The sequence below is a fragment of the Sinocyclocheilus grahami genome, unplaced genomic scaffold, assembly GCF_001515645.1.
Source record: "Sinocyclocheilus grahami isolate Dianchi unplaced genomic scaffold, SAMN03320097.WGS_v1.1 scaffold602.1, whole genome shotgun sequence".
NCBI classification, from domain to species: Eukaryota; Metazoa; Chordata; class Actinopteri; order Cypriniformes; family Cyprinidae; genus Sinocyclocheilus; species Sinocyclocheilus grahami.
In genome coordinates this window covers 92,463-108,782 of record NW_015505781.1, presented here as the reverse complement: position 1 = coordinate 108,782, position 16,320 = coordinate 92,463, and the positions used below count along the sequence as shown (strand labels likewise).

Here is a 16,320-nt window from a genome sequence, read left to right as displayed (position 1 = left end):
TGGTGACAATAATTATGAAATTTCTATGGTATCAAAAAATCATAAAGACCTTATTTAAAGCAAAAATATCTATATTGTGATATACAGTATATCGTTACTGTGAAATGAAATAACTCATATTGTGATATAAGATTTTGGTCATATCACCGGCCCCTACATCCTTGCTGAAAAATGTATTCATTTCTGGAAGGAAAAGAAAGAAAGAAAGAGAAATCTTATTGACTCCAAACGTTTAACTGACAGTGTATATTTTTGCTCAGCTACTAATGTTTCTCTGTGACAGGGAGTGATCTTCAGAATGGTATAGTTGGCTTCAGTTTGAGCTCTCAGTCCGGTCAGATCCTGGATGAGGACTCAGAGAACAGGACAGCGACACTCTTTCTGGAAAGACAGGAAAACAGGTATAATACTGTACATGTTTAAGATGATGTTATGCTTGCACTACTGCAAATTAGTGTTACTCAGTTTTAGATATGCATGCTAAAAAACAGTTTTTCCACATGTTTCCAGAGCATTTGAAGATGTGCTGGTGTTTTGGCGGGTCACGTTTAGCGCTACAGTTCACTCAGTGGTCAGTCATGGGGTGAATCTGACCAGAGAGCTGCAACAGACCTCAGGCTCATCTATTTGCAGAAAAGGAGAAGTACTCTGTGCCCTCAGGTTGGAGGTCCGGCCAGACAAGGTGTATTTAAAGCATATTTTGCTTTTTAAACCTATTTTAGAAGTGTCTCTTACCAAACACTTGCATTACATTTTTCAGAAGGTTTTGCTTTGTTTTTTTGCTGTGTGGTTTTGTTTGATTTATTTTGCTTTTTGTTTCTTTTTTTGCACCTTTCTTTCTGAGCTTTCGGTTGTTGGTTTTGTTTTGTGCTCTTTTTTCTTTCTTTTTTACTTATCATTTTTGTTTCTTTTCAGTCTCATTCAGTACTTTCTGTCTGTTTTGATCATGCTTGTTTTTATGTAGTGCTTTAGAGGAATACACTTTTACAGCTTCTCTAATCATCTTACTCATTGTTTTTTGGTCTGTGTACTGCAGGAGCCAGAGTATGAGGTGTGGTTCCTGGTGGAGGTCTATAATGTGGGCGAGGGTGCCACCATAAACCAGACTGCCCGTTTTGCCAATGTCACCATGGTGGAGAGTGATGACCCACGGGGGCTGGTGTATTTCGCCCAGGGCTCCAGACTACCCGTGGTCACCCTCAAAGCCACAAGCGTCAGTCTTCAGGTCTACAGGGATGCCAGTGCAGCATCAACTATCTCTGTGAAGTACCGCATGCAGGTGAGATTCATTTGAAAAAGGAAGCATCTCCCAAGATAACGAGATATTCAATAAGCACAATAATATACCGGATTTATAATCAAGGAGGCATAGAGAATACATATACAGTACAAACTCAGAAAGAACATATGCTTTATTACTTAGTTTATTGCTGAAAATTCAGTTATTCTTATTAATTGCTCATTGGCTGTAATCAAAGAGCAACTGCATGTCCATCTGCCAGTACCCAGCCTACACCCCTCTCTGACCCCATTACATAATGTGACCTCATTAGCGATTAGATGACTGAGATGATGTCAAATTCATGAGCTAAGATGATAAATGTAGAGAAGATAAGAACTATGAGCAATTAGGCCGCTGAGTTCCCAGCAGATACTTCAAAGACAATATATATGGTTGCATTGTAGAACTGGAAAAGTAGGATCTGACATGTCGAATGTGGATTAATGCCCAAAATACATCAGTCTGTGGGAATGTTTTCTCATGCTTTTTTTTGTCCCTCTGGCACACCCTTTCCTTTCCTTAATTTTTTCAGTTTTCCTTGCCTACCGTTTTACTTGTAGGCATAAGGAAATACTTTTTATTTCTGGTATGTTACATATACTTCAAAGGAAAAAAACAGAACATGTATCATCTCTCTGCAAGTTTATAATATCTGAATTTGAAAATTTTAATTGTCCACCTCCATCAAGCTCTGGCTATCTGTTCAGTTACTGTAAAAGTTGTCAGAAATAGATTTTTGGTGTAAATATCAAATTATTAACAGTGTTTTGTGTCATCTGCTCGCACAGGAGCTTCAGAAAGCAGAGTCTATTGGACCCACTCTGATCTGGCCTGCCGTTGCAGGGCAGGACTTTTTCCTGACAGAGGGCACCCTGACTTTTGATATTGGACAGAGAAGTGCCGGGCTGGACGTGGCCCTCACGCCGAACATTGGTTCTTCCAACCCAACACCCAAACGTTTCCGGGTGGCTCTCTCTGATGCCTCTGGTGGTGCACGGGTTCACCCAGAATTCGGGCTGGCTAACATCACCCTGGTTTCAGACTCGGAGGCTCAGGCAATATGGGCCCTGCTGGACCAGTTACATCAGCCTCTGGATGAGACCATCATCAATCGGGTCCTTCAAGGGCTTATTAATAAAGTTAGTAAGGACATCACTCCAGAGCAGCTAACTGCAGTGTTAGATGCACTAAGCAAGGTAAGAAAATGAGGAAAGTGTGTGTGTTTGACATAAACCTTAAGTGTCAACATTTTTTTTTTTAAGTCTCCTAAAGTTAGCTCAGTCTGAAGAAAATCATTTTGAGGATGATCTCAGAATGAGAGTTGACTAAATAATGTCTTCATTCCATTTTAGGATTAAGTACTATGAGCTAATAAAAATCATTAAAGCCATAAAATAAAAACTATATAAGTAAATAAGAAATCCCTATTTACTGTAGATAGCAAGGTAAACATGTCGAAGGTGAAAATTACTTTTTATTTCACTAACACTCCTTTAGCTCCACACTTTGATATGCAGACTACAGTTTAAAGGTTTGGGGTCAGTACGAAGAATCTTACTTCTTAAGTAAGATTTTATTTTATTTTTAAATAAATTAATACTTTTTATTCCACTAGGGTACATTAAGTTGATTAAAGTGACAGTAAAAACATTTATAATGTTTTCGGTTTTTAAAAAAATGCTGTTCGTTTAAACTTTCCATTCATCAAAGAATACTGAAAAATGTAGCAGTTTTCAGCTTTGCTAATAATGTGAAATGTTTCTTAAGGTGCAAATCAGCATATTAAAATGATTTCCGAAGAATCATGTGACCCTGAAGACTGGAGTAATGTTGAGGAGTAAGACAAAGACTAGAGCAAGACTGGAGAAAATACAGCTTTTCCATCACAGGAATAAATTACATTTGAACACATATTAAAATAAAAAAACACATTTTAGATTTTACTGGATTTTTGATCCAACATAAGAGAATTCTCTCTCAAAAAACAACTAACAAATAAACCCAAAAGTTTTGAACATTAGTGTATGTTTATTCAGTAAATGGTTATTCAGAGCCGAGAATTTATTTAAAGTTAGCCGGATCTTGAGCATTTTTTGAGTACAGTGATTCAGGAAATCCAGCTGGTCTACGCTCTGTTTAAAAAAAAATGAGGGGCCACATATTGGCCCCCAGAGATCAATTAACAGCTTTCCTTACAATGCTTTTTTGTTCCTTAAGTTCATAGAAATATTTTATCTTGGGAGTACAATGCTTGTATTTTCAGCCACAAGTCTCCACTGTGTTAAAAAACAAACTCTAGTCTTGGCAACAATGCTTTGTCTTTTCAGTTAATCTGTACTGTTTTATTGCTGGAAGCAGGGTAACACCCAGACAGCTTCACACTATTAGTACTACAATATAAGCAAATCAGGGTTTCTGAGATTTAAACATGGGTTTGCTTTAAGTTCCCTTTTCACGTTAAATAACTGAAAGTAAAATGTCACCGAGTTGCTTAGAAGTGGTTCTTGTTAAAGCCAACATGAGTACTGCTGCTGCTAATATTTGCAATTTTTGTATTAAGGCAGCACCACACACATTTTCTAAATGTGATTCTAAAATTGATGTAGTAGTAGTAATGTCGTTTTAATGGCGTTTTCAGACTTTTTAAAATTACCCTCACTTCACAGATTCTGAAAGACGCTGAGCAGACTCCACTAAAAGACAGCAGCCGTGGCCTAACCTATGACCTCTTGTGTGCCATGGCGAACCCCAGCAGAGTGGACACTCGAGGCCTGAGCCAGCTGGCTGAGGTGGCAGAACGTTTTGCCTTTAGCCTGCTCACAGACATCGAGTGTGGGGCAGAAGGAAAGAGGTAAGATCTATTTATTGTCTTTATTTCATGTTTTTATTCTGTTTTGTTTTAGCTCATTCTTATATGCATTGATTTTGTTTATACTTCAGAGGCACAACCATACTGGATACCTGCCCGTATTTCACCATAGCTGCTCACCACTGGTACCCCACTCAGATCAACGGCCACACATTTACAGGCAAAAACTCAGACACATTCACCCTGCCTGAGAACCTGCTGGAGGTACCAGCCCTTCCAGCAGGCAGCATGGCCCTGTCTGCTTGCCGTAAAGTGCACTTCACAGAGTACAGTACTGAGCACTGGTTCCTCACCAACACAAAACCCAGTGCATTAAATGACAAGGTGAAAGACTGCTTCTCTGTATCCCTCAGTGCTGAACACTGTATTGTTGTGTTTGTTGTAGAAAGTGAATGTAGCTTTTGTCACGCAAGTGTCCAGCAGATGACACTGCTGAGTTGGAAATTTTAAGTTGTCTCCCTTTCATTCTCAGTGTAATTGTGACTGCTACATGGTATGTAGTAGCTACACAAATCATGTATGTGGCTTTCTCTGAATAGGGCATTTATAGTGATTAAAATACACTTGGAATTGGGAAACTGACTACAACTCTATGTGTTTTTTTTATTGTTGAATCCATTCTGAGTAATTGTGTGTGTTTGTGCAGGTTTTCTCAGTCAGTCTTCACGGCAGAGGTTCTAAGCCTCTTGCTGACAGTCAAGAGGTTGTTTACCGCATACACACTCCTGACCGACGTGGAAAACCTCTCCAATCTCTGTGCCTCCTGTGGAATCAGGCTGCCGAGAGGTAATTACAGAACACACACATGCATATAGTTGCATGGCAAAATTTTACACGTGTACAAAGATAGGAGCTCCTTAGGTATTTACAAACTTACTATACATATAACATTCTAATACTCTATATTCATACTTGAAAACACATTTGTGTTTACTTGCAAATTTACTAAAAAAATACTCATCCAAATGAACTTGACAGACCATCTGGTGGTAAAGCTTGTCCTTGTCCATGTATTTCACACTCATTGTTGAGACAGTGCGTACAGTGGAGTTTAAGGTCAGGGCTCGTGACCTGCAATGACGGAAGTCGTTTAAGGCCTGTCTCACACATTCTTTAGGATACGTGTGTGTGTGTGTGTGTGTGTGTGTGTGTGTTTGACCAAGAAAGTTCAGTACGTTCTACAGGGTGTGTTCTTGGCCAGGAAGCCATTCTAGAGGACATTTCATAGCTTTTAGCCTAGACTATTAGCTGTACAGTTTGTCCCTGATTTCTCTCCAGGTTGAAGCTGATGTAAAACAGATCCCTCTCAGAATTATGCTTTAGAAAACAGATTTTATTTTATTTTATTTTTTCTCTTAACTTTGGTACCTTTTTTTTCTCAAATTCATAACCATTTATTATGAAGTTGTGATTTCTTGTAATGTAAATGACACCCTAGAGCGACTAAATGATTTCTTCAGCAAACTAATCTCAGTGGCAGCTTAATAGCTGGAATTCAGAGTAATGAGAGATCATTTGGAATGCTAAATTGATGTGTTGCATAAGTTTAATTTAGATGAACAGACAGTCAAGTCCAATTTAACAGATTTCTGTGTTTCTCCATTGGGTGAAATTTGTTGCACTGAACTTAATCTTAAAATGTCCTGAAAGACTGTCGAACTCCACGAACCAAATTCTCTTGTCACAACCTGAACCAACAGCACACTGAACCTTCATATTCAGTAACAACATTTCCCTAAGTACTAGGAATAATTATGAATTAGAGATACACAATACATCTGTCCAATAACGGCACACAATAATGACAAATTTGAGTTTTTAATGATTTATTTCAAATGTATTTTGACAAATAGTTTGAAATTACATACTTAAAGCATGCATCAAAAAGAGACATTTTGTTTTGTTTTAGTTTGACTTTTGTGCTCTTTTTTTTTGTTTAGTTTGGTTTTGTTTTGTTCTTTGTTTTACATATTTGTGACCCTGAACCACAAAACGAGTAAATGTTTTGAAATCGAGATGTATACATCATCTGAAAGCTAAATAAATCAAAGCTTTCCATTGATGTAAGTTTGTTAGGATAGGACAATATTTGGCTGAGATACAACTATTTGAACATCTGAAATCTGAGGGTGCAAAAAAAATCAAAATATTGAGAAAATTGCCTTTAAAGTTGTCCAAATGAAGTTCTTAGCAATGCATATTACTAATCAAAAATGAAGTTTTGATATATTTACAGTAGGAAATTTGCAAAATATCTTCATGGAACATGATCTTCACTTAATATCCAAATGTTTTTTGGCATAAAAGAAAAATGTATAATTTTTTCCCCATACAATGTATTGTTGGTTATTGCTGTACCCGTGCGACTAATGACTGGTTTTGTGGTCCAGGGTAACTTTTTTTATTTGACATTATACGTGGCATGTCATGATCATTCTGATATGATCTCTCCTGTCCAGCTGGCTATCTGATGGTCAGTTCTGTCATGTGGTGGACGACAGTCAGAATTTTGTGGAGTGCGCCTGTACGCATCTGTCCGTCTACACAGCATATGCAGAGACTACAAGTTTGGCTTCATTCAATGAGGCCTTCTATGCTGCTGGCTTCATTTGTATCTCAGGTAACTCATTACCGTCTACATGATTGTGAGGGTACAAATCCCACCAAGAAATGCATTGCTTGTGCTATTAGAATTATGTACAGTGTATATCTGTATTTTACCTGCAGGGTTTGCCTTGGCCGTTGTGACTCATGTGCTGTGCTCTAGATTCCTAATGTTCGCTGCCAAACTCCTCACACACATGATGGTGGCCTGCTTAGGGACTCAGGTAAGACCTAACTTAACCAGTAATGTGGTCAGCCAGTTAAATTTCCGAAGGCAAACAGCATGCGTATTCTAATTAATCAGCTACACCAACACTAAACCTGCATGTAAATTCATGCTGGTTTAAGATGGTCTGATTTTTCACCGTTACTCCCATTGTTCCTGTAATGTATAAATAAATGTGTCCAGTGTATGTTATGTCAGTATCGTACAGTAACTGATAATGTGATAGTGAGGCTGAAATCCACTTATAATCTGTGCTTGGGAATCAGTATCAGGATCTAGGACGCTGCTCCAAAGATACGTGATACAGCTATGACGTCAGCATGACGCTTTTTGCTGCGTAATGTGGCCTAGTTTACCGGGAGGATGTTTGGCTTGCCGGTGAGCAAAGTAAAGGTACAGTGTGATGTTGCTGAGTCCCAGGAGTTGTGTTAAATTTAGTAAAAGCTGGAAGTAAATGTTTTGTGCGCACTTTGAATGACATGTCGAGGCGGTCATGAAATGTATGACGCATTACAGTGCTTTCTACGTCAGTGACATTGTACTGTAACCTGAATACACAAAGACGTATCAGGAACTACTACAAGAGTCACATCTGTTGAAAACAGTGATTTAAAGTAGATAACGCAGGTTCAGATTAGTTTTGCGTGAATGGACAGGTGTCGAAGGTGTCTTTTTGCACGTATCTCTTTCAGAATAAGCATATTGGGAAACCCAAGAACTTCAGCAAGCCTTTATATTAAAATGCACACAGGTGTACCCATTCAGATTCGGTGTGTGTGTGTGTGGGGGGTGTGGTGGGGGGGGGGTCAGATAGCATTTTCTAAGAAATGTGTCATTGCAGCTTGGGCGAACACATCCAAATGAGCTAGTGTGTTAAACCCTGACAACCGAACTATCCCTGTGCACCCATCCCTCTACAAAGAAGAGGGGGGTCATTTAGTCAGTGGTCTGATACCTGTGGACCGAAGTGGGAATTTTCCACTGGTCCTGCTCACTTATAGAAAAAGAAGAAAACAAACATGGCTCTATTTAACAGGGCTCAGAAAAACCCGGTCGCATTCTGTCATCCGTTAATTGTTTTGCCTTTCTTTACCTCAATGGTGTTGAATGGAAAATTCCAGTCTGGCCATCCCAAGAAGTTATGCGTCATACAGGTTCGGTACCGACAACAGCTGGGCTCATGATTTGTCAAAGGATGTTGAATGGTTATAAAATAAATATCCCCTAGACTTGGAAAAGGAATTGGGCTAAGTCGATTCTGGACTTCTCAGTAAGCACATGAGCATCACTAAGATCTCTGTGAAAGAGTGCATCATTTGGACATTAATGTGTGCTATTTAAGGCGTTATTTATACAAACATCTGATAAACATTGAGTATTTTGAAATGCAACAAAATCATCTTCGATATGTCAGTCTAACATCTGACAGGTTTCAGCAGCGTGTTGGAAATTCTTGAAACAGACACTTTAAAAAATACTTCTTCTAGATGAAAACTGGAGTACCTCACACAAAAATTAAAAGTCTGTCACTCACCCTATTTAACTTTCTGTCTTATGTGGAACATAAAATAATATTTCTATTCTATTCTATTCTCCATATACTGAAAGTCTGTGGCTCCAATGTTGTTTGGTTCCCACTTTCCGATCTTCAAAATATCTTTTACGTTTACTACAGCTTTGGAACAAACCTCTGAATCCACTAGTAAAAATGCTTCTGTTTTTCAAATTGAAAATAATATTATAATAATATTATATCGTCACCATAACAATTTGAGTAAGAAGATTGTTATGGTGACTAAAAATTATTTTCAATTTGAAAAACAGAAGCATTTTTACTAGTGGATTCAGAGATTCATTGCAAATTATATCATCACCATAACAATTTGAGTAAGAAGATAATAATTATTTAATGTAATTTCCAAATTGAATTTATTTTCTGAAATGTTAAATTGTTGTACCAAAGGCATATTGTTGCTGTATTTCTTAGACATTTCAGTCTACACTCTTTCTATAGTTTTGATCACTGATTGACATTTGACTTCAGAATTCATCTATAAAAGTTTTGATCTACGATGCAAAAAAAAAAACAGAATAAGAAAATGTATTGTTATCCCCTTTTAAACCGTTTAATACATTTAGACATAGTTTTTCTCTTCAGTAGCCTCTCTCATCTTAACTACCTGTGTGGCAGCATGTAGGTGAGACAGGTCGACAACTCAAGACTGTAGTTAGTGGAAATTTACCCAGACTAGCTCACCTGGCCCAAAATGTAAATGCAGATAGGGCTGTTCTTATGAGCAGCAGTAACACACATTTAGCGAGGGTAATCAGATAGCGAGCTGCAGCAATAAAAAGCTTTTCGGGAAGGTGGCCTTTAGATTCATATGCATGCAGCTCATGTGTGAGATGTACACAAACACATATGGAGATGCTAACACACATGGACACCCGTGCAGTGGAAGCACACAAAGGCAATGTAGAAGATATAATGAATGTAATTTTCCAAATTAAATTAAATAACCATCCCCTTAATTCTGTGCTGAACTGAATGTCCCAGAATATAGTGAGAGAGGGCAGGGTGTCCCAAAATCAGTTACGCTCATTTCAGCTCAGCTCTGAGAATTGAGACCCACCAGTATCTTATTTATCTGAAGGTTAGAATATTAGGTTCACTTAATGTACCCGGTGTCATGTGCAGCATACAGTCTCTTTCTAAAGGTATTTCTTACCAACTCTGTGTCACTGGGATTTGACTGGGATTGCTCTAGTTTTACAGTACTGAGTGATGCAATTAAGTCTCAAATATATAATGTCTAAATTTTTATTTACATTTTTCCACCTTCTATCTGACTCTCTCTGAGTAAACTAGCTGCCGACTTCCATGTAAAGGCCTTCTTTGCTAGTACAATAAAACACTTTTCTGGTTGTATGCACATAATGATACATCATAGCTCAAAATATATTGTTACTGTGATACTCTGGATGTTTATTTCCACGAAAGGAACATACATTTTTCCTTTTGGCATTTATTGTGATCACATTTGTTTGGAGATGGAGATGGAAAAAGTTGAGTGTGTCATGAGTTACGTATGTTATGAGGCTGCACTAGAGATAATTGTTGGAGATGCATTAATGTCTGCATGATAGCAGCCTAAAATTCCTAGGAAGTCTTTTCAGAGCAATTTGTTTTCGTGGACAAAATGATTATGACTCATGACATTTTGTTCTTGAGTAGTACTATTTCAGTGACTACGATGACGTAATGTTTTATTGATTTATTGGCTGACGTATAGTTTTATCCACAGCATCCACCTTCTCAACTGAAAATTAAGAAATGGGTCAAATATTTTGTGTATCCTATTGTTGTTTTATAAGTGCCTTGACGTTATATTTGCTGTATTTTTGAAAGATTTCTTTTAAGATTGTTTAAAACATGGGACTTCAGGAAATGTTCAAATGCATATCATATACATTAACATTCAAAAGTTTGAGGATGGTAAAGGCTGCATTCATTTGGGGAAAAAAATTAAGCTGCCATTATTTCAGTCTTTAGTATTGCACGATCCATCAGAAATCATTCAGATATGCTGATCTGATTCTCAAGAAGCTTATATGCAATGTTGAAAACAGTTGTGCTGCTTAATAATTTCGTAGAAACTGATATACATTTTTTCATTATTTGATGAATATTTATTTGAAACAGACATGATTTGTAACTTTAGAAAGGACTTTACTGTCATTTTTTTAAATCGGATTATTGTGTCTTTTTCTTTTGACAAAATAAAAATCTTACTGACCCCAAACTTTTGAACGGAAGTGTATGAGCTGAAAGCTTTGATTGTCAATTCCATCTGTGTTAGATGGTATCTGTTGTTTATAATCATCATAGGGCTGGGAATGGAGACTGGATGTGAATAATAATAAGCCTCTTAATGAATACAGTGAGTTTTGGTAATGTTTTAAGTCTTCAATTGTTTACTTTCAGCTGGTCGTGGCAGCTACATTTGAGACAGGGAATGTCCATTCAGTGTAAATCAATAAGCGGGAAATTGACGCCCATGGTCTGACTGACGTCAAAAAGTCTGAGAGAGCACAACAATGCCTGTGAGAAAGTCGAGCTAAAGGAAGCTAATTTCTGGACCTCTCAAAACTCCCCTCTGCCCTCTTCCTGTAGTGTTTTAGGTGTGTGTGTTTGCTACATCTTACAAACACTGAAATACACACATAATTATAAATACACACATACATACTTGCACTGCTTAGTGAATCTAAACAGTTTGATGCTCCCACGGTGCAAACAGATTACAAAAGAAGGCAAAAGGAGGTGTTCAAGAGGCTAGAGTTCTCCACCTCTAATTAAATTGTGCCCATGTCTGTTTATTCGAATGAGAAGGAAGGACATGCTTATTCAGACCAACAGCGCTGCTTTCACAAAGTCTGCCTCAAACTGGATTGAGGTCTATACGCTGACTCAAGGAAAACATAGCAAATAGGATGCATGCAGCGCAGCATTTCATTTACTAAGGGTCGAGGCCTCTTTCTGTAGAGACACATGACAGCTGGGTAATTACTACTAAACTTTGGTGCATATTATTACATCCTATGCCATTTGTGTTATGGATATGAATGATTCTCCAAATATAAAATGTCAGCTTTTCTACACAATCAGACTTACAGTGTTTACCTGTGCAATTATAAAACAGGTGAAAAATCACATCCAAGGGCCCAATGTCACTGAGACTTGGGGAAAACAAGAACACCCTGGCAACCTAATAGTAACTTGCTTAAAACCACTCGGAAAAGTAGGGGTGTGTGATAATGACAAAAAATGATACCTTGACAATGATATTTTATTGATAACGGTAATTAGACAATATTTTGCTGAGCGTATTATTGTGTTGGTATTTTGGCAGGTTTAGGACCACCGTAGACAGCTGACTCCCAAAATATATAAAAAGAAAAAAAACTTTATATATAAACCTAAAATTGCCAGTAGTTGGCGACAAATCACTGCATGCTTGAGTCATTGAGTCATTCATTCATTCAACGGATTCGTTCATGCGGCTGATTGATTCTGTAACTAAACACAATCATGTTGCTCAGAGACGCAAAACAGGCTTTATTTAAAAGTATTTTCTAGAGCTCAGCTAATCGCACGTTTATAATAATAAATCATATAATTCATAATAATGAGCATTTAATTGCCTATAGCCTATCAGCGCTCAAGCGCACACATAAAGCTTGCCACAGCGCAACGCAGAAGTAATGATTATGAATGTTTCTAGGAAAAAACTGCAAGAAGACTGCCTTAACATTATAATACTTTATTGATAAACTAGTGTTTTCTGTATTTTTGGCTGCAGTAACGAAGTCGATGACACTGACTCGTCATCTCCATGGTGGACGTGCACGTTTCATATGGATTACATAAGCTGAAAATATTTGGTTTCCATTTGAATTAGTTAATTTAAAAGTAGACATTTCTATTTTTAAAGAGTTATTTTTCATGTTTTGAGGCAAACAGTGAGTTTTTTTCCAACTCACTTGAGTTCACCGACACCTAGACGGCAGAAAGCACACCCTGTTTGCTTTCACATATTTTACAAAAGCACAATATTTTGTTGTTATTTTGAGTGCACACAAATGAAAGTAGAGCTTTTACAGATTCGAAAGATGTATTACTCTTATCTGTATGACCAAAAATGATGGAATATTTTAAGTTAAATGCAGATGGTCGCACCAACTGCCATGCAGTGAACTCGCTACTGTTCAGCTTCCACACTCTGCACAAACACTTAAATAGCGCACATTTTTCTAGGTCAGGGGTGCCCAAACTCGGTCCTGGAGGGCCGGTGTCCTGTAGAGTTTAGCTCCAACCCCAATTACACACACCTGAACCAGCTAATCAAGCTCTTTCTAGGCATACTAGAAACTTCCTAACAGGTGTGTTGAGGCAAGTTGGAGCTAAACTCTGCTGGACATCGGCCTAACAGGACCGAGTTTGGGCACCCCTGTTCTAGATTAACGTTACAGCGAGCGGCCATGTAATGATGCGACTACTTACATGTTTCAGATGATAAGCCACATTTGAGGTCAGTGAATGAAACAAACGTTTGAATGTCCTGTAGTACCGTAATTACCACACAGACCAGCTGTTAATAAGGTTTTTTTTTTTTCCTGCAACTAAGCGACGGACACCGTGTAATGCGGTGTAACCCGCTGCACCCCAGAGGGGACTGCCCTCATTAGTCCTTTGATTGACCAAGCCTCTTCTCATCAACGAACGGTTAGTCGGCTATTAGGGGGCAGCCCTACTATTTTTGTTTAATATTTTGTTCTTTTTTTACAGCAAAAATGTCTCAGGTTACGTATGTAACCATGGTTCCTCGAGGGAACGAGACGCTGGGTCGGAGGACGCTAAGGGAACGCCCTTCAGCATGACCGACTCTGAACCTCGTGTGTAATCAGACCAATTGATGGGCGAGACGTCACGGGCGGGTGACGTAATGACCAGGAAGCTATAAAAGCACGTGCGGTGAGACCAGCGTCAGCTTCCAGGAATGAAGCAAGCGCTGGCAGAGAAGCCGAAAAGTATGGCCCCGAGACACAGCGTCTCGTTCCCTCGAGGAACCATGGTTACATACGTAACCTGAGACGTTCCTCTTCAGGAACTCGAGCTGCGTCGGCGGACGCTAAGGGAACGAGAATGCCCACGCCGCCAGACTTTCAAAACTCGCCTAGTGTGGAAGCGTGCACCGCTAAGGCGCGAGAACAGAGGAGCCAGGAGTGGCTCGCATGTCTAGGCCATAGAATCTGACGAAGGTTAAGGGCGTGGACCATCCTGCAGCATTGCAGATGTCCTGCATTTAGACACCTACCAAGAAGGCCTTAGAGGCCACCACACTTCTCGTAGAGTGAGCCTTGACCCCAAGAGGCGAAGGGAGATCAGAGGGCTCATAAGAAATAGAAATAGCATCTGTTGGGGACCCGAGATCGTACCGGAGGCCTCAGCCTCAGTGCACCGCGGAGGAAACGTGTAACTAGGGGATGTCTGCCCACTGACTGGCCACCAAGAGGGGCGTGGTAGGCCACAATAGCCGCCACGTAAACCTTCAGGGTGGAATGGGTCAACCCTGCGGAGAAACGGGCCTGCAAGAACTCCAGCACTGTACCAACCGGGCAGTTAACTGGGTCGAGCTGGCGGTCTCCGCACCAAGAAGTGAAAAGTTTCCACTTCAAGGCGTACAGTTTCATCGTTGAGGGAGCTCTGGATTGGAGAATGGTCTCAACAACCTCGGTTGAGAGACCGGAAGCTATGAGTTGTGCCCCCTCAGGGGCCATACCCACAACTTCCACAGCTCCGGGCGGGGGTGGATGATCGTACCCTCCGCCTGTGAGAGGCTATCTCTCCTGACGGGAATCTCCCATGGAGCGCCGTGGAGGAGAGGAATCAGGTCCGAGAACCATACTCAGCCCAGCTAAAACGGGGCTACTAGCAGAAGACGGACCCCGTCCCGGCGCACTCATACAAGGCATACAGACGAAGCCTCGGCCACGTCCATATCTGCTTCACCACCCTGGGGTGAAGCACCCATTCCCCGGGCTTCGGCCCCTGCCTCGAAAGGATGTCTGCTTCCAAATTGAGATGCCCAGGGATGTAAACTGCTCTCAGCGAGAAAAGTTTGCCCTAGGACCACACAAGGATCTGGTACACTAGTTTGTACAAACGGCGTGAGCGCAGACCTCCCTGGTGGTTGATGTAAGAGACCACCGCTGTGTTGTCGGTGCGCACCAACACATGGTGACCTCTTAGGTCTGGGAGGAAGTATCTTAGTGCATGAAGCACGGCCAGCATCTCCAGACAGTTGATGTGCCATGTGAGATGGCGACCACTCCACAGACTGCGGGCAGGGTGGCCACTCATGACCGCTCCCCAACCGGTGAGGGACGCGTCCGTTGCTAGCGTTATGCGGCGACAAGGAGCTCCCAGCACCGGGCCCTGAGACAAGAACCAAGGTTTCCTTCACATGTCCAAGGCACGTAGGCATCGCCGCGTGACCTTGAACATGCGAAGCGGGTTTCCCTTTGGGGAGAACCCCCTGGTCTTGAGCCACCACTGTAGGGCCCTCATGTACAGCAGGCCAATAGGTATCACGTTGGACGCAGCTGCCATCAGACCCAGCAGTCTCTGAAACTGCTTGAAGGTGAATGTAGACCATTAGAGCCTTCTCTGACTCTCGCGACTGCGGTAAGGATCGACGCTATCCGAGCAGGGGACATATGTGCCTGCATGGTGGTCGAATCCCACACCACGCCTAAGTAAGTGGTCCTCTGTAATGGAGAAAGCACACTCTTCTTGGCGTTTAGTCTTAACCCCAGCTCTCTCATGTGGGCGAGAACGACATCTCGATGTCGAACCACCATCTGCTCTGACTGAGCTAAAATTAACCAGTCGTCGATATAGTTTAGTATGCGAATGCCCTGGAGTCACAACGGAGCCAGGGCTGCATCCACAAACTTTGTGAAAGTGCAGGGTGAGAGTGCAAGGCCAAAAGGAAGAACACGATATTGGTACGCTTTGCCCCCGAAAGCAAACCTCAGGAACTTCCTGTGAGTGGGAAGGATGGATACATGGAAGTATGCGTCCTTTAGATCGATCGTGACAATCCTCGGACCTGATCTGAGACACCACTTGCTTGAGAGTAAACATCCTGAACTTCAGTCGCATGACTGAGTGGTTCAAATGACGTAGATCTAAAATGGGACGCAACCCTCCATCCCTCTTCGGAACTATGAAGTACTGGCTGTAGAACCCGGACTGCCTCGCATGAGGAGGGACCACCTCGATGGCCTCCTTCCTCAAAAGAGTGACTACTTCTTGTTCCATGACCAGAGCCTGCTCGGGGCCCACCAGCGTGGGCGTAATCCCGTTGAAACGAGGCGGAGGAGAACCAAACTGGATTCTGTAGCCCCTCTCTACAGTGTGCAGGACCCACTGAGACACATTTGGCAGTAGTTTCCACGCTGCCAAAAAGTCTACTAAGGGAATCAGTCTCTCGAGACTGATCTCTGGTGTAATGCGAACAGCCAGCTCGGTGCCCTGTAATGGCGAACCAGCAGGGAACAACCGAACCTGCTGCTCTAGAGACCTCCGCGGAGGTGGCGAGCCTCTTAGCACCGCTACGTTGCCGGGCGGTGACTGAGAGTTGCGCTCGCAGGAGACCGCTGCGCCCTGTAACTCCGGCAAGGTTAGCAGCCGATCTCCTGAGGGCACTGAGGCGAGACGGACACCGTGTAATGCGGTGTAACCCGCTGCACCCCAGAGGGGACTGCCCTCAT

The 16,320-nt window shown here is 41.2% G+C and overlaps 1 protein-coding gene across 1 annotated transcript in view; it reads left to right on the top strand.

The window, feature by feature from the left end:
* Nucleotides 1–16,320, top strand: part of adgrv1 (adhesion G protein-coupled receptor V1) — a 134,206-nt gene that overhangs the window by 63,384 nt on the left and 54,502 nt on the right. Inside the window, exons 72-80 of the mRNA XM_016240844.1 lie at nt 284–401; nt 511–682; nt 1,037–1,279; nt 2,071–2,478; nt 3,949–4,133; nt 4,223–4,475; nt 4,798–4,937; nt 6,611–6,771; nt 6,879–6,979. Coding sequence (XP_016096330.1) covers nt 284–401; nt 511–682; nt 1,037–1,279; nt 2,071–2,478; nt 3,949–4,133; nt 4,223–4,475; nt 4,798–4,937; nt 6,611–6,771; nt 6,879–6,979 — 1,781 coding nt within the window. The remainder of the gene's footprint in view (nt 1–283; nt 402–510; nt 683–1,036; nt 1,280–2,070; nt 2,479–3,948; nt 4,134–4,222; nt 4,476–4,797; nt 4,938–6,610; nt 6,772–6,878; nt 6,980–16,320) is intronic.